Source organism: Styela clava, chromosome 3 (genome assembly GCF_964204865.1).
Source record: "Styela clava chromosome 3, kaStyClav1.hap1.2, whole genome shotgun sequence".
Taxonomy (NCBI): domain Eukaryota; kingdom Metazoa; phylum Chordata; class Ascidiacea; order Stolidobranchia; family Styelidae; genus Styela; species Styela clava.
In genome coordinates, this window is record NC_135252.1 from 9,154,561 (window position 1) to 9,177,193 (window position 22,633).

The following is a 22,633-nucleotide window of genomic DNA, read 5'->3' on the forward strand; positions in this document are numbered from 1 at the left end:
TCACTTATACAATAGTAAAATGAAAGCAATATAGTAGCAATGAAAACAATAGGTATAAAGAACATTTAGCTCACCTGAATATTGTTTCGAACTCACTGTCATAACCCACAGTCAGCCTATCTATACATCCTACACAAAATCAAACCTCATCTTACCACGAACATTTGTGACTGACTAGAAGCGATGTCGCTTGTGGCTTCCCGCGCAAAAATATTTGACGAAAAAAGCTAACTGATTGATTGCAATCAAATGTTTTAACTGATTGCTTTAATTATTCCAGGTTGTCGTTACGAGCCGATCACGCTTCTGGCGTGATCTCAAAGATGCAGAATGCAAATGACGGTTGGGATTTGCTTCATACATCGTATAATACCTAGTTCACAGTAATATTCTCAGGATCTTTTGTACCAAGCACCGCCTCAAAACAACACCCCGCCAACGCTCGAATTAAATAGAAATAGTAATTATTCAGTTAAGGTGAGGGATGCAGATTCAGCCGGAAATTCAAATTTTCAAATCGTTTCTAACCCAAAATCCTAACAGCATAATTACTTATTTTTTATTTAAAACGTGACAGGGGTGTTTATCTCAGATCACACATTTTTGCATCAGTGACGGAGCTTAGTACAAAGAATCCAGCAATTCCATTATATTTGTCTGTTTACATTTGTCGAGTAAACGCGCACGTGAATGCCATCAAAGATGTAACCTTCACTCAATGAAAGAATAACGGCGTGTACAAGTTTAGCGTTATATCAATGCATTCTCTGCATTGGCGTACAAATCTTAGCTCATTGACTTGCGCAGCCAAGAATAATTTAAAGTTTTCGTACAATAACGTGCCGGCGATGTCGTTTAAAGGGAGGTCATAATGTGACGTTGTTTCGTTGACTACTGTATAGTAATTTCTTCGCCCAAAATAAACGGTGAAGACATAACATCAGCAACAGCATTTAATCACGGTTCTATATGAAGTAAATAATTGACTGCTCGATACAAGAGCCTAGTAGTTTACCTAGTAGTTTACCTCAGGGCGGTTTAAGGTTGATATAGGTTGGAACAGGGGTCACCAAACTTTTTTGACCGCGGGCCGGGTATGACTCAAACTGTGTTAAAACGGGCCGGATGAATATTTTTGTCAATGCAATACAATAAATTCACAAAAGTTTGGAAAGCCATTCAATTTTCCAACAATATATATTCTACATTTCTGAAGACTTGAAGATTAAATTCTATCTATATCGCAGAATAAAGATCGAGAACATCCCAGGAAAACAACTATACAAGATTTCTATATCTAGACAACTATCCTGAGTTTAGCTGTAATTAAAACGTTGCTGTCATGAATTAGAAATGTTACAAAATACCGTTACGCCGTGTTGGAAAACCGCTCATAAAAATGACTACGGATTGCCTGCTGTATCTTGGAATTCCATGAAATTGACATAATTTAGATAAAAAATAACTATTATCTGGTATTTGAATTTTTTCATTGGCGCATAAATTTTCCAACATTCAGAGCTTTTAAAAATTACGCTCCAGTTATACGTAGTGCAAATTAAATGATATTTTCTATGAACACCAATAAAATTTATATGGACGTGTGTATTTCTTGCCTAACTTGATACTTACCAATTTTTATGAAGCTTGTACAATCAGAACATCGTTAATTATAACCCACAATTAACCACTGTCAAACTATCATGCACAACTCCAGCGTTTATTTGCGACGATCTTTCGGCGGTGTCAATGACCGTTGCCAGAATAAAATCCTGAAATAGTCTCAATATTCCATTGATGTGACGCACATCGAAAGATTGGTGATTGATAAGTGTTCTTTTTTCATATTTATTACAGTTCTTATCAAAAAAGTAATACAATCCTTATAGAAATAATTGCCCTGTCGGGCGGTACTAAAATTCCGATATCTCCGTTATTTCTTGACCGTTTTTATAAAACTTTTTTCTTAAACTTTTTATAAAACTTTGCGTGCCGGTAAAGAATTTTAGCCTATTTTGTCACAGTTATTTCTAGAGTAATTTTTCATTACTATACTATTAAAACTACAACTCCTAAGGAGGCAAATGATGATTGACTTATTTGATTCATACTCCAATTTCCGAAACACAACCAAAAACTAACGAATAGCATTCAAAGCCGCAAAAACGAAGTATTGTTCACAACCACGACTGAAAATCTGTCACGGTGACAAAAGTGTCTGAGAGGATGCGAAAAGGTCTATTAATACGTCACTTTTTTGCATCTTGCTGATTGGCCAATGTTACGAAATGAACAAGGAAGACAATGATGGGGAAAATCTCCGTCGGTAAAAAATTTAGCCATTTTTGCGTGTTATTGCGGGCCGGATAAAATGACGCCGTAGACGGGCCGTAGTTTGGTGACCCCTGGGTTGGAAGATTGCAAAATCCTTTGAGGTCTCGCGGGCCGCATGTCGGAGAAAACCCAAAAGTGATCGAAATATCGCGAGTTTACTTACTTTCAATTTAATAAACAACGAGGGTTTACCGTTCTAATTAGACTATAATTTTGTTGCATAGATGGCGTTTTTTCAAACAAGATTAGTTATTTTAAAATTAATTCCCGAGCATTATCGTTGTATTTTGCGCATCTCGCGTTTAATGTCGCTCCAAATTATATTCTTTCGTGACAGGTATTACTTGAAATCAAACCTGACACTGTGTGATGGGCAAGAAAATACGTTTCCGCCGTGTTTTCCTTATGTCACTCATTTTATTAAGAATTGTTATATTTGAGTAATTTAAAAATTTGCAGCGTGAGCAAGCTGAGTGCCATCGTCAAATAACAAACAAGTCCGTCTAAGTTGGTATTTCGGGACCTAGCTAAAAAAAACTGGATTGCGCGGCGTTAAGTCGACTCTGCGTTTCGTCACTACTGTCACATGGCCCACGCTTGAAAACAGAGGAGTATTTTTACTAAAATAAAGGCAAAAAGCGTTAGAAAAAAAGTGTATGAATCTAAGGATCCCAACCACAGTTGCAATAGCTAAAAAAAACTCGAAAGCGTTCTGCTATTAGATACAAATATACGTTAATATTTTTCTGTGAACAGCACGGAATGTGTCAGCATCACATGGTTTGGACCACCCTGGTCTACCTTATCAAAAAACTCTCGACTTCGCTGACCACTAGATCGTTGAAATGCGATCGTGGAACCGCCACATAGTGCAAATAGTTCTTTGGTCCAATTGTTGAAGAGAAAAGAATTTATTTTAAAACAAAAAATGCAGCAACAAGGAGAATACTAGGAGGAAAAAACAACAATTTAAGAAAACGACTCATAGGCCCATTTTCGTGTCCAATAAATAAGTTTCAGTGTTTATTTTTAATGAAGAAGGTTAATGATACTTGAAGACGATAAATAAGCAAACGTTTTGAAGTTTGAGTCGTCTAGTGAACTCGTAATATTTTAATAAACACCGATAAACTATATAAATTTCTGCTCTAAAATTTCTGTGATGCCCTTTTTTGCTTGGTGCCCTAAGCACGTGCTTATATTATTTAATAGTTAATCCGGCGCTGAGTGGGTGTAAAGGACAGTGTGCCCCATGACACGGGAAAGAAGTTAGTTGTGAACTAGGCAGAATGGGAAGGTTTGGGTGAGCGGCAGAAAGCAGAGTGAGTACCCAAAAACACTATAAGGAAATCAAGAAGCCAGTAACTGAAGTTACTAGAACGAGGTCAGTGGCACAAATCTGACAGAGCGCCGGCAACACACAAGAAGGAAGTCTGATACCACAGGTAATTATAACCTGCAAGGACGGCATCCAGTCGGGGTCAGTGGCAGAAGCCAAACAGAGGAGAGTCACCAGGGTATAAAAATAAGTGAATTGAAGAAGTCAGGACATATAAAACTTAAATTATATGTTTGCCTTGTGGCTGATTCTTCACCGATCCCCGGAATTATCAAGAATGCAATTTTATTAATAAAAAGAAGTCAGGACATGTTAACAACCTAACATGGCTGGTTGCTCTGTTGCTGTGCCCGTCAGATTAATAATTCTTCACCGATTCCCGGGATTAGTAAGAATGCAATTTTGTTAATAAAAAGGCACCGATTGCAAACAATTTCTCCGCCTGGAATACAATATACATTTTGCATTTATATGTCGAAGACTGATATTTTTCTCTACCAACGTATGTAAGCTATTTCTTCGTTTCACTTCCCACGTAGTTCAAAAGATCTCACTTTACGGAGCTAGCAAAATATTCATGATCGTGCTTTCAAATCTTATGGGAACTCTCATTGGATCTTTTGTACAAAGCCTCCGCCACTAATACACAAAATGTAAGATTTGATAGAAACAATCCTGACATGTTTCAAATAAAAAATTATTAATTATCCACTTGGTTCGGAATGAATGAAGATCGTCATGTTCGGCGCAATATGCAGCATTCTTAATTGGATTATTATTAATTTTCTCATTTGAAGCGTTGGTGGAAGCTTTGTACAAAACATCCCTTTTATAGCATGTCTGTTGTTTATGCTTAGTTTCTACAATAAATAAATGTGTGAACTTTTTCCATTTTTTATCCTCAAATTTGAAATCCCAATCCTATACTTCCAAGTATCGATAAGAATTGATGTTTCCGTAATAATCGACTTCTTTATTTACATCTGTAAGGGCGTAGCCAGCGCAAAATTTGGCAAACCAATTTATTTTTTTTTTGATACGACGTATTACCGATTTCGCTACGAACAAGGCATGATATAGGCAGCACTGATATCTAATGTTACGTTAAAATCCCCTTTATAGACTGACTTCACCGCCGAGTTCTGCAGGCTGCCAAATCGAATTATTAATTTGGAGTATGAATTGATAGTAAGCCCCAAAACGGCCAATTATCAGTGAATAGCTCTACAATAGAGCAAAATAGTGTTGAAAACGACGCCCTTAACGCTTTGTATCTTACTTTTAATGCCATGAAATCGTTAGTTTTAAAATTTCGGATCTTGCCCAAAGCAAGGGCAAAAAATAAATACCCTCGCTACCGCTCAAAATTAAAAAAGAATATTGAAAAGAAAGAAGAAATTCCAATTTTCAAATCATTCCTAACACTAACTAGATACTAATTTTAAAACGATGCGGACCGTTTGCGCGTGATGCGAACGTGATGACTACTACACTATAGAAATGCATACGCCGGTGGGTCATATTATAATGAACAATAAATACTCTTGGGAGACTTAACAATAATCTTTCGCGTGTTAGGCGAACGTGCTGACTTCTACAAATCGGAAACGCATACATCCGCGGTTCGTCGAATCGGCTTGAAACCGACCCTGATGTCTTTCCGTAGTTTAGTGGTCATCGCGATTTCAAACGGTCCCCATAAAGTGGTTCGGGCCCGGGCCCAACATTTCGCTCTACCCTAAAATCTTTCATGGATCTCGTTCATCGCCGTAAAAAATAGTGCATATTATAGACTTAGGTATTCTTTCTGAGGTATGATTTGACCCTTCGTGGTAGATTTTTACTTTCTCTTAATATCTTAGAATAATTTTGAGATGAAGTAAAGTTTTGCTCAAACAATCGATAATAACCGAATGTATTTCTATCATAATTATCACACATTTAAGAAAAATGGGTTAAAATGCTGAAATGAATTAGATGTTAACACATCTACAAATACAATGAGTAATTAAAGTATAACTTCAGTGGAAAGTATTGTCTGCGGTAAACTTAAAAATCAAAATTGTTGTCCAATCACCGACTTTTTTTTGCTTGATTTACGTTGAACATTATTCTCGTTGATGCTCGGGCCGTCAGTCAAATGTACACCGTTTACAACCTACGGATAGTAGCCTATCAGATTTCATGGTGATATTGCAGTATGGCAGTTTTAGAATATTTTACAATCTGTGTTTAAAACTTATCGCGTTTATTGAAGTTTTAAATCAACTTTGTTATTTAAAAGGTATACAAAGTTCTTGCAAATTTGTAAAAGGTATACCACGGTAAAAAAGGTTGATGAACACTGATCTAGACCGTTAGGGCTTGATATCAAAATTTTAGGTGTTTACTTTTTCTTGTCATTTATTTTGCCGTCGTGTCCATTGTGCATAGCTGCATTTTGTAATATTGGACACGTTAGTGGACATAACGATCTATTTTGTTATTATGTTGTTGTTGTTCTTGTTCTTTGTAACAGAAAAAATCGCCTTTCTCTTTGATTACTGGACCAATCGCTTTGAAATTGTCAGTGATCAAAGAATAAATTTTTCGCTAAAAAGCTATTACTTTTATTTATTTCAAATATTCCAGTAAGCTGTATGGGATTCGTTTCTTTGTGTGATATGACGTCATCACAATTTTGCCACTATTTGGCGCTACGTGCCCATATATTTGAACATAGATCTCTTGTTTATCTCCATTTGATTGTTCACAGCGTATACCCACTGTCTGATGAACACAATTGCTACGACACCGTCACACCCACCACTTCAAGGCAAACCATATGCATATCCTGTCTCATATTCTTTCGGACGATGTATTAGACTGAAACAAGGGCAGAAACGGAACATTTCGTAAATTTGCAAATAGCTGTGAAGATTATATCTCATATTCGGTAAACAAAGTTTTAGAATTCGAAGTTTTGTAAATATTTTCATATTCAGCAAACGAATACTTCGAATTTTACATTCGTGATAAATTTTGTATTCAACAAACAAACATTTCAAAATCTAAGTTTTGTGATGAAGTTTTTATTCGTGTTGCAGTCTTAACGAATAACAATTCTTATTTCTACGCCATGATTATTTAAAGTATCAGCAGTACTCTCAACTTCATTTGCCTTCTGCAACTTTTCTCAGAGATTATTGTTCTATATTTTTGATTGATGCGCGTAACCTTGCTTTAGGTAAATTTGTTCATACAAACACGCACTCTTTGCTCCGACTGCATATAGAAGGAATGCACAAACTTCATGTGCGGCGAGCACCCCAAATAATTTTATGGGCTTTCACGAGTAACAGACGTAACATAAACTCTTCGCTATATTTATCTCGGAAACTGAATGCCAAGCCCTGTATTATTCCCAAGATCACCAACTGAATAAAAAAAATATGTCTATGTGCTGGTTTATATTCTTCGAGTAAAGTTGTAAATTGATGATGTTTTAGATTTTCTTGATGTAATTCTTACACTTTACCATAATTTTCACATTATATGAATTCCGAATACAATATATTGGAATGGTCATGATCACAAATGTACTGATTGACTCGACATGGTTTGCAATACGTTAATCATTGTTATTAGATTTCCTCTTTCCAATAGGTAAATAGTATCTTATGCTACTAATATTGCGATCCTGAGAGAATCCATGTGCAATGCAATTAATACTTCAGCCTTCTCTTCTTATGAAATTAGTTTGAAACGAACACGCCAAAACCGACTGGCAAAAATAGTACGTGGTGGCTCAGTATTCTAAATTACCAAAATTATGTTAATGCCAATGCACCCATTAAATATATTTATAACGGTCGGTTGTAAAATGACATATATATATATATATATTATATTTCGTAAAAGGTATTTCAAACTATTTGCTAATTTCTTCGTTAGGATTTTGTAATCAGTATTTATTAACGATATCGGCCCACAATTTTTCATTTTATCCAGTTCACCTTTTTATGGATTAAAGAGAGATTCCGTAACAAGAGAGCAAGGCTCAAATAAATTATATAAAAATAGGTCTCAATTAAAATACACTACATTGCTGACTAACATGACAAAGAACATTACAAGTTCCTACATACCGTGCCCAGCAGCAAGCCGTTGACTACAAAACTATTGTTTTATAAGAATATACCCAACAAGTCGTTCACGCAGTTTATGATGTTTACACCAGTCAGCTAACAACACGGCCCAATTGTCTTAATATGACACGACTACTCGGCTATGGAAAAGATTTTGCATGTGACTAGAAGGTTAGGTTAGAAAGATTATTATTTTCATTTATCCAAAGAATTAAATACATTTATACCGATTCGTTGACTAGTACTAGAGGTTAGTTCAAAGAGAATTGTTTTAAATCATTTTTTTTTTAATTTTTTTGTATTAAATAAGTTAAAGAAAAATGGATTTCAAAACTCGCCAGACACGTATTCGCAATAAACTCTTCGAAATGCCACAATTATCGATGACTTTCCCATATTAAAAATATCCTTCTCATGTTATAGTTGAATGCGTCCGCAAACGTGATTGGCGCAGGAAGACGCAGCCGATAAGCCATTTGTAATCCACCTTGCGACGAAACCGCCCTGTGAACCACTTGGCGAAAATGTAAATACGGTAAATAAATGAGTTTGCATAACTTTGAAAAACTCTATCCCTTTACCTTAAAAACAAAAGTATGCTAATTTAAAAACCGAACAATATTAACAGAAATAATGACTTAATTTGTATGAAAAAAGTGCTAATAAATAAACTCGAAATCTCTATTATGACGTTATAACAGATTAGTTGTGACGTCATTGTATCAGAGAGGCATTACAATAAGCAAAGACTAGGCCAGTGTGTCTCATCGTCTAACTAAATCCGAAGGTTGCCGACCTAAAAATATTAAAATCGTATGACTTCGGTGTAGGTACAAACTTGGCGATAAATGTACGCGATAATAGTGAAAGTCAAAGCAAAATTTTTTACTTACATTACACAAGATGTTTTTTTAGAATTAAAAAAAAAAAACTAATTAGTACCCTGGGTTTGCTGGAGATGTCTCAGGGGCTTGAAAAGAGTTTACAATTTTATAAATTGTAATTTGAATATATTGTGATAAAGGAGGTTCAAAAATCGTCAAGAATTATTCCATCTATTTTATTGCCTTCGACAATTTCTCACTTGCGCTGCTAAATCATATCCACAGGACAGATTGATTTGAATCAATTAATCAGTAAATTCCACCATTGCGCACATGGCGTGTCGATTTAGCGTCATTGGGATACATCGTTTCAATCAAAATCACTAACATATTTTTGAAATGGCTCCGATTCGATTCCAATAGAATTTGATTCAAAATTCTGAAACTCACATCTCTACGTGTGACCCAAACTTGCTTTAACGTCTTCTAATAACATCTGCATAACATACATTTCTTTACAAATTGAGGGCTATTAAATTGTCAAACTTTGACCCTGCGTCATCGTTTCTTGAAATAAGGATGTCCAACACAGCAGATTAAATATTTTACTGAAAGCAAATAAAGTAGACAGAGAATAATTTACTTCACTAAACATACTATACCAAGCAAAACATACTTTTACAAGCAAAATGAAATTTCAGATTTCCGTTTATTGTAAGACATTCATATTATAGCTCAATTCGGTGATACTCTTATAATTGTAGCTATAATTTCACGATGATGTTAGCGATATATTTTCATTGTTATTCGGGCCTTATTCTGTGATATATACTGATAAAAAGCGCTGAGCGTGTTTTTACTCAAGTGGTTTAATCATGAGGTCACAGACAGAATATAATACTTCTTCGACCCTTAAATATCAGAGCTGAAGATCACGAAGTCCATTAATCTCCCGATTCACATTTCAAAAAATTCAAAAATGTCGAAGCAACATTTGCTACGCCTTGCGAATTATTTCATATATTTTCATATATTTGAGCATTGCTTTTTTTATACATTTAGATACCAAGAAATTGGTATCTTGCATTCGACAATGGAGATCCTATTACGAGTGACTTGGAATGCAAAACAGCTACAAACATGAAGTTAACGAAAACTGGATTCAAGTTTACCGGAAAATATTTTGTGAACGGGTAAATATTTATATTTTACACTATCATGTACAAGTTTATTATTATTCGAGAAAAATGGCATACCAAGTGTTTATGATATCACGTCAGTAGAAATAATGAATAATTTGCTTAATTGGTCCTCGGATCGGGTTGTAATCGTAAATTTAGGTTTGTAACTAAAATCACAACTTTTGACGAATATAGAAATTTCTAGGTCATTTTTTAAAAACTAAACAGATTTGACGAAAAAATATTGCCATATTTCATATTTTAGAAAAAAAAGAAGGCAAAGTGGAAGTAACCAAATATCTTCAACCCAATGAAAACTACAATAATCGTCTTCCAAAAGGTTTGCTTATCTCAATTATTTTTCTTTCTTCCTATTTTAATCATATTTCATGCATGCCAAAGCGGTAATATTAATGCTATTTGAAGCATTTAACATTTTTACTTTTTAGGCTTGTTTTGTATTTAAATCAGAAAAATATGTTTACAATCGTAATGGAAAATTGAACAATAAAGCTGCTATCGAAGGTTGGATTTTTATTGAAATCTCATATTTGAAACGAATATGAACGTAGTTTTAAAAGTCAAAACATAGCAATTATATGATCGTAAATGATATTATTTTGTGTCTATAATAATATGACGCTTGTGTGATTAATCTTAATCAGTTTGGTGCAACAAATAAAAGTCATATAAGTTATGTATTTTCGTTTGGTCACTTTTATCAACAACAGGCAACACACTGAATCTAGCTAAATGTACAAAACATATATAATAGTAGTAATATAGTTCAAGAAGTTCGGGTATGCCTAAGCTTAATCTTCCCATTCAAGAAATTAATTCATTTATTTCATTTGTTTATACAACGTATAGCAAATCAACAGAACAGTCGCGAAGGCCAGACATTTCACTTGACGGACAATAAATCTTACTTCTTTCACTGTGATGAAAAAGGTAAGGCATTAGTTATTAGTAAGTTGATGTGTGCGTGCATGGGAATTCTTACGTGTCTTATTTTTAGTTGGATACACGTAGCAAAATTACCTTATCACCATGTTCAATATTGTCGTATGCATGTAATTAGTATCTAATGTTGCTCTTGGTAATTTCTTAGGTCATACATAATGGCTTTTGCAACATTGATTTATGTGGACTACTGTCTTGAATATGTTTTTACAGCATGAAGCGATTTGATAAAACATACAGCTGGGAAAATGCACCTTACCTCTTCACAATAGCTATTTAAAAATATATATTATATTTCATCAATATAACACGTTTTGCACACCCACCGAAATAAGACTAAGATTAAATATAAAGAATAAATTGCAATGCACCCAATAAAAAAGCCGACCAAGGTGAATTGAACCCGGACAGTGAATATCACAAGTGCACGTCTTCCTATACTGTAGTATAAACTCAAATTAATACGCGCTAAGCTAGAATCGGAGATACAAAAACTCGAAAATACTTCGCGGAGGCTATTTTGCCTTTGTGACGTCACAATAGTCCTGCGGTAACAATGATAATTCATTATGACGAACAATTACACAAATGTGCGGGTCATATTAAATCTCCATTTTTATGGGTTTCGGAATTTTTAAAATAAAATCTGATTTAACAGACACGTGCGTAGCATTACATAAATACCTATTTAATAAAAAACTCAAAATCGCCAAAAATGACTTACGCAATTCGGTTATTAGCGTGACGATATTATACATAAGGTGATATTCTATTGGTTAATAAAATTTGTTATGCTGCATGCAGTACATATCCGTGCGTGATTGGTTTAAATATGGATGTCCCGTCTTCTTCTTTTTTTGTAGCTTGCCATCGCCACTTAACAGGCTGTTTGGTTGTGTAATAACTGAAATATACAGTTGCGAAAAGTAGTATAGATAGTATTGGTATATTAGTATTTGTATGTGTAATACTAATATCATCTAAATAAATTTAATAAACATCAGAAACAATTTTGATTCCAATAATCTTAGCAAAACTATTTAAACGGGATTTAGAAACAGGCCCCCTGCCATGGATGAATATAGATTATTTGAAATGTATATATATTCACCAACACGCAAGATGTCTTTTAGAGAAACCTAATAACCTAAGTAACAGTCTCCATGACCCGTATCCAGGATAGCGAATCTTTTTCACCGGATAGATCGCACATTATATTTTTACCACAGCAAGAAAATGCGGGTCATAGATTCAATCAATGAGACACTTGTCGTGTCACACCTTTTCCGTGAGTCTAATAGTCGTGGGTATTATGAAATTCACGTTTGAAAACTTCGATTCGCAGTGAAGACTTCTAAAGTAATGAACTGCGACTATGACGATGGCCTACCTCTCAAAAGATTATTTTTACGAAATATGATATCGTCAAAACATATATATATATACACATCATTAACTGTGGCCCGCGGAGGTTAATCAAAAATCGCATTTGGTGTTGTTTCGTCATAACCAGAAACATTTTTTGACATCTAGTTACATCACTAATGTCACTGAATTGACTAGTGTCACGGCTAGCTGAGGCAACTAGCGAAGTTGAATTGTAGCGAGTACATAAGGATAGTTATTGTGTATTTCAATATTTTTACCTCATATTGTTAATAGTGCATGTTATTTGACTGAAACAAAGTCGTTGCTCTAATTCATTTCCCTTATGATATATTTCCCTCGCTCAATGTTGCTCGTGTTTATCGTTCTTTGTTAGGTAGAAATTTGGTTTCATCACATGTAGGCTACTTGCAACCCTACCCAACCGGTCGGTCTGGTGCCATTTTACATTGGTTATTTTTTTGTCAACCATTAAGCCCTAAAGCTTCACTCATGGCTATTTAATAGCGTGTGCTAGAGTACTATTCAGCAATATATATAAAAAGCACTCCTCTAAAAAAAAAATTTTTATACGTCAAAATTCCAAAATTTTCTTTGAACTTGCGATATTTTGTGTCTAGTAGAGAGTTAATATTTATTCCTAATTAATCAATTTTTATTTCAACGTTTTCTTGTGTTATTTTTCATCAGAACAACATCAAAACCACTATTATAGCAAGAATGATTACTCTAAAAATCACGATTATATTTACAGAATTTTCAAGTTCAAGGCTTCAATTGACAATTTTGATGACGTCACACATCTAATTATTACTGCACAGGCCACCCTCGATGCAAAAAATGTTACTTTTTCCGACGGAAATGCGCGTAGAAAGACGTAAACATATCAAAACGTCATCAAAATTGTCAATTGAAGCCTTGAACTTGAAAATTCTGTAAATCAGATGATATTCCTAGGCCATGAGTACGTGAGCACATAATTATTTGCAATCCCAGTTCGCGTTTCGTCTATTCTATACCGGCGTTTTTATTTTTAAATAGATTGACAAGTTGAATGACAAATGATAACATGAAATTTAGCGATATTGCTAAACATCGGAGTACTTACATGGTCGGCAATAACTAAACAAATGCTTAATTAAAGCTGTCTATAGTCAGAATTAATTTCAATATTTGACTACATGGTATTCATACGTGACTAATATTTCGTCTGCCCTCCATTATTTAATTTTCAACTTTAAAGAAGTTGAGTAGACTAAATGTAAGAGGAATAGAAGAAGAGAGCATGTTTCGAAGAAAGTGCCAAAAGCGATTGGAACCTAAAAACTTTCCTACCATTTCCTATCACTTCCGAAGTTTGTAAGCAGCTGCGATATAGAAAATAATAATGGAAGATGTGATATTGAACTGCAGATGCATAAGTATTATTGTCTTAGATCAAAAGAATATGCTACTTAAATCATATTGATTTACAACTAGTACTACAAGACCGGATGATTGCTGATATTACAAAATAAATATGTTGTTCTCATCAATTGCTTGTTCAATTTTACGAAAATTCTACAATATTGACGAAGTTAGTTCGGGCTCATGAATTTGAATGATTTTTATCAGTTATGGATGTAATGGATAAGTATGAGACGCTGTTGTAACAAGAATACAAGGATGCGAATATCAACTTGTGCAACTTAATATTACATTCTCATTATCCATTTCTTGGAGCTGCTCTGGCGGCCAATTTCCTGTGATTTATGTGTAAATGGATTGGTTTAAAAGATTTGACTTCAATGTGGCCCCATCGAGCAAAAAATGGCGTTGTACCTCTACCAGAGACAGTATAGTTAAATGAAACTCAATCAGGCATCTCATGTTCGACTTTTTGATCTGGAGAGGGAGTGCTGAAAAACAGCATCTTTTCGTTCAGAAAGTGCTATACGACGAAATTGTACGGAAGAAGTTCTGACTAGAAAATTCAAAAATATATTTGATAGGGGTACTATCCAAGGTTCAAGCACGTAGTTGACCATTCTCCTTGAATGGCATGACAAATATTTCTAAAAGCTAAAACGCCAATCCGGATATGGCCGAATGAGATACATAAAATATAAATGATAATTACTGCGAAGTGATGATACAACACATCCGAGTTGGTAAAACTGTTAAAATGCCGTGATGGATAACAATTTTTTAAGTAAAAGTTTCGAAATGTCAATTCCATCATTAAAATTTGAATGTTGAACCATTAAGGGGTTTGTACATGCCCAAATCAAAGAACAGTTGGTATTTTAGCATTTATAATCTGAATGAATTTCATTTTCAATGTACCTTTGAAAATGAAAGCAGTAAAGGCATCACTAATGCTGCTATCTATACTAAGAGATGTAATTAAATAAACACGCAAGAACAATATTGAGTCATACATTAAAAATATATAATTCTGGCTAGGCAGTTTCGATTAATAGTTTGTGTAGTATTGGTCGACCATGTAAGTGTACCGGCGTTCAGAAGTAACGCCAAATATCACCTCATCATTCGTCTTCCCATGTGTCAATCTATTAAATAAATAAAAATTGCAGTATAGAATAAACGGATCACAAAATAAAACTACGAATGCTCATGGGCACACGGGGAAGTCCTTGTACTCATGGCCGATAAATTACATGTGATCCAAAAAAGAGAATCTAAAGAACGCAGACAGTATAAAGTACTACAGCACCATGAAATCGGATAAACTAATCATAAGATACAAGTCTTACCTATATTGGACATTTTTAGAACTACAAAATGTTTTGGTTCTGTAGGTCTACATTCAAAATGCTTTATATTCTCAATATCAATTTTCGTCCCAAACATCTGACATGAAAATGTACCGCGAGATCAAACTGTTTTAATTAACTGTAACTAAACTAAGTTACATTCGAAAGTATAAAGTACTACAGCACCATGAAATCGGATAAACTAATCATAAGATACAAGTCTTACCTATATTGGACATTTTTAGAACTACAAAATGTTTCTTTCATAGAGGAGAATTTTCAATTTTGTTGTTCTCCGGAACAGCATGTTGCGGTTTGAGGGGATGTAAGAAAACTAGAAGAAAACTTGGAAGCATACTTTCCTAACCCATAGGCGCGAAACACTTGACACAGGTTCCGATACAAAGCGATTTGTGAATATAAAGGTCAATATTTATTATATATATATCGTTGTATCTATAAAAATATAAAAAGTATAAAACAAAATAGAACATTCACTTCATCCCGCTGTCATGCGGCGATCTGAAACGAAAAAAAAAATTGATATATAACAAAGAAGTGGAAACCATTTTCTAAAATATTTTATTACATAGTGGTTCTGAAATGTGATTTTTTCAAAAAAAAAGTTATCTCTGCTATTTCGTTCAGTTGAGCATTTCTTTATTCCTCTAAACTGAGTACGATAGACCGCGAAACATTTAACCTAAGATGATTCAAGGTAAAACGAACCGCGGAAGATCTTTGCATGATTTCAAATCTGATATGAATCGTAATGATATGCATTGTCACGAGGACTACGCAATCGGAGTCTACGTGGAGTAAGTTAATTTAAAGTAAGCGGCTTATTATTATACTCAAATTCCTGACACATTGGAGTCATAAAGAAGTGACTTTTCTATATGTATACCAAATCATCAAAATATAGTTACCGAAATTGGTCATACGTGTGCAACGGAGCTCTCTGCAAGATTCAGTTGATGTCTGTTAACGTCCAAAACGAATAAAAACATAAAATTATTTCCTATATATATATATATATATATATATTTGTTTTGTTGGCGTTACGTAATATTTCATGAAACAAATAATTTTAAATATAAGTATTGTGTATTCACTTTGTATTAAACGAGACTTGAAGTGATAAATAAAAAACTCTGTTGCTTTTTTATGTTTGTAAATTCGTCCACTACAAGTAAAAGATACTGCATAACGTAATGCCGATAGGTTTCTTACCATGGCTACCACTCCGCCGCTTCGTGGTTTGACGTGGCATCCGAATGTACCCCAAAGCTTCAAATTGTGTTTGACAGGACTAACCTACAATTTGAATTTATTGGACACGTTTAGTGGCCATAACGATCGTTTCAAAATTTTGTTGTTATTGTTATTTTCTTTCGTCATTATCATTAAAAAATCGCTTTTCTCTTCGAATACTGGACCAATTGCTTTGAAATTTTCAGTGGTTAAAGATAAAATTTTTCTCCAGAAGGATATTATTTTTTTTTTTCGCTATGACGTCATCAAAATATTGCCATTGGGTGGCGCTACGCTAAGAGCATAGCTCTCTTGTAAATTACAGATAATATCGCCAAACAAAAATACAAAAAGAAATATTTATAGAGTCGGAGTGGTCAAATTAAATCATTTACCGTGGATGACATTTGACCTTGACTTCTTGGTGGCATACGGTATCCATATTGTCCACGAATTTGCGGTTTGCAACTTGTATTTCGAAACTGAAATAAATTTTATTATTGCATTGATGTCTTTAATGAATGAAATGGTATAGAATCAAAATAAAGCATTGAAAATTTATATATATATTGAGTCATCATGTTATACATAACATAATATTGCTTCGGTTATAAGACAGATGTGTTATGCTACATGCGGCACATTTCACAGGATTTCTGATTGGTTTAAATATTGAGAATTCCTCACCGTCTTCTTTTTTTGGTAACTTGTCTTCGCCACCCTCGCCGTCTCTTCAGGAGTGAGATCACTGAAAATATACAGTTTTAAAAACGAGGCAAATAATATTAGTAAGGCAAATAATATTATGTTATATTTGTATAATATCATACAAAAATTCAAATGAATTTATGTATCATATCAGAAACAATTTTGATTTTGATAAAAACTACTGTTTACGGCCAAGGGAATGTAGAATATACCGAAAACAGACGTGGTAAGTAGACCTGGGGTCGTAACCAGTGGTGGGATTCAGCCGGTTCGCACCGGTTCTATAGAACCGTCTCACAGAATTTAATGAGATCAGCGAACCGGTTAACATAACTAAAAAAAACATGTAACAGAACCGGCCGAAAAATATGACTTTTGTGATGGGACCGGCTGACAAAAAATTTGAATCCCACCACTAGTCGTAACCTATATCCAGAGTATTTACCTAGAATCAATAACGGAATTGACGTGTATAATTTGTATCTGCATACTTTTGGACCCCCATACAGAGATCAACTAAAGCGTTTTAAAATCTGTGGGTGCAAATATCCTGTTTGCATTTTACGCGTGCAAACAAACATGGACGCAAATTGTACTGTTTTGGATTTAGTGATTATCTCTGGCGACTGATGGATGTCGATTTTTTGAATTCGTCTCACTATAACGGGAGAAACTTTTGGAAAAAATCCTAGTGAGCTAAGTAACAGCCGCAGTGGTTCTGTAGGTCTACATTCAAAATGCTTTATATTCTCAAAATCAATTTTCGTCCCAAACATCTGACATGAAAATGTACCGCGAGATCAAACTGTTTTAATTAACTGTAACTAAACTAAGTTACATTCGAAAGCAAAATCATCAGGAATACGAAGCAGTTCGAACTTTGATAATAATTCTTTAGGCTTTATTTATATGCGTGGAAAGAACGACCATCAATGAATCATTCTTTTTGGAACTGAACAAACCACCCAAAAATAACATTTTGGCCGGCCTTATTTCCATTCTTTTTTTATTGAATTATTAGTTCGTTTTTACCCATGTTACATACGGGTCAATGATTAGCCAGCCGTGACCAATTTAAACGCGAAATCATTTTGTGGCCTAACCGAAGTAAATTTGCAGTAGCGATCTCTAAAGCAATAAACCATCAAATATCGATGGACCATGTCTCTCAAGTTCATTTTTTTGGTATATGATTACGTCAAAGCTTAAATATACATACCTGTTTTAATTTGCAGTTATGACATATGTTACATTGCATGGCATTAATCCATAATAATTGGTCGCATCATCTTACAATCAAGAGACACACAATAACCATACCTACAGTTTGGGGGGGTTGAGGCATAGTGATGAGAAATAGTTAGGCTCGGATTGGTTAATCAGTGTGAATTGGATATCAAAGTGGAAGTATGAATAATATAATTGTTAATATACTTTCATTTTGTACTCAATTATTTATAACACTTTATTTACATTGAAACGAAATTTAAAATCGTTTTACTAACTTACCCATTGATCATGTGTAAAAACTTTGGCGGGTCCACAGGAGTACCCAATGAGTTGTCCTCTTTGGGATCCACCGATGAGGATAAGCATACAATAGTTTGGCGTTGGCCCATGTTGCGCGAATATTCGATTTTAATCGACAACTAATGTCTGATTTATTAAAAAATAGAACAAATGAAATTATAAAGATTATCTTGCCTGGTCAATATGGAATGTTGCTATTTTGCCTAAAGTCAATATATATATCAATTATTGGTGTACAGTATTGTTTTAATCATTGGAAACATTCTCTCCATCGCATTTTTGTAAGGACAACGCATGGGGCGTGGCCAGAAATAAGGGGATAAACTGACCTGGTAATCGGGCATCCGGTCGTGGTCGACTTTGTTGGATTTCCTATTTCGCTTTATAAAATGTAACCTACTATTTATATTATGTATTCAAAGTTCGAAAACTCGTAACAAAAGATTGTTTAGATCAATCTTGTTATTTAAGGATGATGAATGAATCAACATAAGATATAAATATTTATCCCGAGAGAGGGGTACGCCGATTAGACATCTCAACCATATGGCGAACCACGGCCTCTCGTCCGGTTACTAGTTCGCGTCGAGTATGGGATTCGTTTGTTATTTATTCCAGATGCGTGAACTTGATGGTGAAGGAAGCCATATTCAAAGTCCACTTAACTTTAATAGGCTACTCTACAGACTCATTACAGTAGAATTACAGATACTGAGATACAGGGGGTATGGTTTGCGCGTTACACTACTGCAGTTTTTAACCGACATCACCTAATTATCGCGAGCGATTTCCATAAACTCGCATGAAGCAAGTGTACGAAAGAAAAAAACTAAATACTGTAAGCTAAACTCTGGCCCGAACAACGATGGTAGCGGTTTCCGTGGAAACAAAGGTTTCTGTAACATTGTTACGTCATATTTTGTAACTAAGCGACGAAGCCTGCAAAGTAAATGGAGTCGCCTCCGGAAGAATCATTTTAAAAAGTAGTCGAAATACGACATACGTAGATCAACATCAATTTTTACATGTCATCATTTGTCATCAACTTGTGAATCTATTTAAAAATAAAAACGGCGGTATAGAATAGACGAAACGCGAACTAAGATTGCAAATAATTATGTGCTCACGTACTCATGGCCTAGGAATATCATCTGATCCAAAAATGAGAATCTCACACAGTAAAATGAGAAACACAGACAGTAAAAGTACCACAGCATCTTGAAACCAAACAAGATAGTGATGCTCAAATATGTGGACACGAAGTGGTACGGTTATTTAATCTGTCATAGTAGCCTACCGGTACCGTATCGCGGCTGAGCAGCAGATTTGATATTACGCGAAAGCGAAACCGCCAACAAGAAGCACATTTTTTAATTTTGATTACGTCATCGCACACGCCAAAACGAATCCTATAGAAAATACAGTTTGTTTAAAATAAATAAAAAGTTGTAGCCTTCTAGCTATTGGACGCATACTTTTCTAACCCGTAGGCTCGAAACTCTCAACACTGGGTTTGCTAACAAAAGGGTCAATTTTATTATATAGTTTTATCTTTCAATATATATATATATATATATATAAAGTACAAAAAATAAAATAGTACATTTAAGAATATATTTATTTCATCCCGCACTCATACGGATAGGAAGTTAATTTAAAGTGAGTGGCTAACTTCTACTATCACTCGGCCGACTGTCGACTAGCAATCCGCCGCTTTCTGGCATCCGAATCTGCCCCAACACCTAAAATTGTTCTTGACATGTTTAACCTGCAATTTTATATTTATTAATTCGCATTAACGATAAGATACCAAAATACAGAAAGAAATATTGATAGAGCCAGAAAGGCCAAATCAGATCATTTAAAATAGACATTTGACCTTGACTTCTAGGTGGGCTGCGATATCCAAATTGGCCACCAATCAGCGGGTTGTATTTCGAACCTGGAATTTTAATGTTGCATTGATGTATTTTTCGAATAAAATGGTATAGCAATGGCATCGAAATTGTATATTGTATTATCATATTATACATGAGGTGATATTTTATTGGTTAATAAATTTGTTATGCTGCATGCAGTACATATCCGTGCGTGATTGGTTTAAGTATGGATGCCCCGCCTTTTTTTTATGGGTAATACCAATATCATCTAAATAAATTTACTGCACATCAGAAACAATTTTGATTCCAATAATCTTAGCAAAACTATTTACACGGGATCTAGAAACTGACCTTGCCATGGATGAATATGGATTATTTGAAATGTATATATATGTATTCACCAACACGCAAGATGTCTTTTAGAGAAACCTAATAACCTAAGTAACAGTCTCCAGGACCCGTATCCAGGATAGCGAATCTTTTCCACCGGATAGATGATAGATCGCACATTATATTATTATCACAGCAAGAAAATGCGGGTCATAGATTCAATCAATAAGACACTTGTCGTGTCACACTTTTTCCGGGAGTCTAATAGTCGTGGGTATTGTGAAATTCACGTTTGAAAACTTCGATTCGCAGTGAAGACTTCTAAAGTAATAAACTGCGACTATGACGATGGCCTACGTCTCAAGATTATTTTTGCGAAATATGATATCGTCAAAACATATATATATACACATCATTAACTAGACTCTAGTCAGATTTAATTATTTCCAATATTTGACTACATGGTAATCATACGTGACTAATATTTCGTTTGCCCTCCATTGTTTTGATTTTTCAACTTTAAAGGAGTTGAGTAGGCTAAATGTGAGAGAAATAGAAGAAGAGAGCATTTTCCGAAGAAAATGCCAACAGCGATTGGAAGGTATCAACTTTCCTACCATTTCACTTCCGAAGTTTGTAAGCAGCTGCGATATAAAAAATATTAATGGAAGATGTGATATTGAACTGCAGATGCATAAGTAAAATTGTCTCAGATCAAAAAAATATGCTACTCACAATCATATTGGTTTACACCTAGCACTACAAGACCGGATGATTGTTGATATAATATATTACCAAATAAATATGTTGTTCTCATCAATAGCTTGTTAAATTTTACGAAAATTCTACATTATTGACGAAGTTAGTTCGGGCTCATGAATTTGAATGATTTTATCAGTTATGGATGTAATGGATAAGTATGAGTCGCTGTTGTAACAAGAATACAAGGATGCGAATATCTACTTGTGCAACTTATTGCATTCTCATTATCCATTTCTTGGAGCTGCTCTGGCGGCCAATTTCCTGTGATTTATGTGTAAATGGATTGGTTTAAAAGATGTGACTTCAATGTGGCCCCTTCGAGCAAAAAAATAGCGTTGTACCCCTACCAGAGACAGTATAGTTAAATGAAGCTTAACCAGGCATCTCATGTTCGACTTTTTGATCTGGAGAGGGAGTGCTGAAAAACAGCATCTTTTCGTTCAGAAAGTGCTATACGTCGAAAATTGTACGGAAGAAGTTCTGACTAGAAAATTCAAAAATATATTTGATAGGGGTACTATCCAGGGTTCAAGCACGTAGTTGACCATTCTCCTTGAATGGCATGACAAATATTTCCAAAAGCTGAAACGCCAATCCGGATATGGCCGAATGAGATACATGTAATATAAATGATAATTACTGCGAAGTGATGATACAACACATCCGAGTTGGTAATACCGTGATGGATAACAATTTTTTAGGTAAAATTTCGAAATGTCAATTCCATCATTAAAATTTTGAATGTTGAACCATTAAGGGGTTTGTACATGCTCAAATCAAAGAACAGTTGGTATTTTAGCATTTATAATCTGAATGAATTTCATTTTCAATGTACCTTTGAAAATGAAAGCAGTAAAGGCATCACTAATGCTGCTATCTACGCTAGGAGATGTAATTAAATAAACACGCGAGAATAATATTGAGTCAAACATTGAAAATATATAATTTTGGCTAGGCAGTTTCGATTAATAGTTTGTGTAGTATTGGACGACCATGTAAGTGTACCGGCGTTCAGAAATAACGCCAAATATCACCTCATCATTTGTCTTCCAATGTGTCAATCTATTTAATAAATAAAAACTGCAGTATAGAACACAAACTAAAACTACGAATGCTCATGGGCACACTCATGGCCGATGAATAACATGTGATCCAAAAAGGAGAATCTAAAGAACGCAGACAGTATAAAGTACTACATCACCATGAAATCGAATAAACTAATCAAAGGATACAAGTCTTATTTATATTGGACATTTTTA

At 34.5% G+C, this 22,633-nt stretch overlaps 1 protein-coding gene and 1 long non-coding RNA gene across 8 annotated transcripts in view; both read right to left on the minus strand.

Annotated features, from left to right (window-relative positions):
- The window catches only part of LOC120341943 (uncharacterized), a 52,255-nt gene extending 52,058 nt beyond the window's left edge, over positions 1 to 197 (minus strand). For all 6 annotated transcript variants that reach the window (XR_013474844.1, XR_005569450.2, XR_013474842.1 and 3 more), the window contains exon 1: positions 75 to 197. This is a non-coding gene — a long non-coding RNA (uncharacterized LOC120341943). The remainder of the gene's footprint in view (positions 1 to 74) is intronic.
- Positions 198 to 15,292: 15,095 nt separating this feature from the next.
- On the minus strand, positions 15,293 to 18,752 carry LOC120341944 (uncharacterized). 2 transcript variants are annotated; one of them, XM_078111097.1, is made up of 7 exons: positions 18,732 to 18,752; positions 18,382 to 18,528; positions 16,852 to 16,912; positions 16,560 to 16,646; positions 16,144 to 16,227; positions 15,840 to 15,891; positions 15,303 to 15,432 (listed from the first exon to the last, which is right to left on the minus strand). In XM_078111097.1, the coding sequence occupies exons 2-7, from the start codon at positions 18,489 to 18,491 to the stop codon at positions 15,410 to 15,412; spliced, it is 417 nt and encodes a 138-aa protein (XP_077967223.1). In that variant the 5' UTR covers positions 18,492 to 18,528; positions 18,732 to 18,752; the 3' UTR covers positions 15,303 to 15,409. The 2 variants fall into 2 exon arrangements, with proteins under 2 accessions (XP_077967224.1, XP_077967223.1); XM_078111098.1 differs by lacking the exon at positions 16,144 to 16,227 and having other exon boundaries at positions 15,293 to 15,432.
- Positions 18,753 to 22,633: the final 3,881 nt, after the last annotated feature.

Bases quoted from the DNA above. Each gene is read 5' to 3' on its own strand.
- LOC120341944 (XM_078111097.1), bottom strand. From the start codon at position 18,491: ATGGGCCAACGCCAAACTATTGTATGCTTATCCTCATCGGTGGATCCC. The intron at 16,913-18,381 runs GTAAGTTAGTAA...GTATATTTTCAG, and splicing joins TTTTTACACATGATCAATGG to TGATCTCACTCCTGAAGAGA. The intron at 15,892-16,143 runs GTAAGAAACCTA...GGACGTTAACAG, and splicing joins GCGGCGGAGTGGTAGCCATG to ACATCAACTGAATCTTGCAG.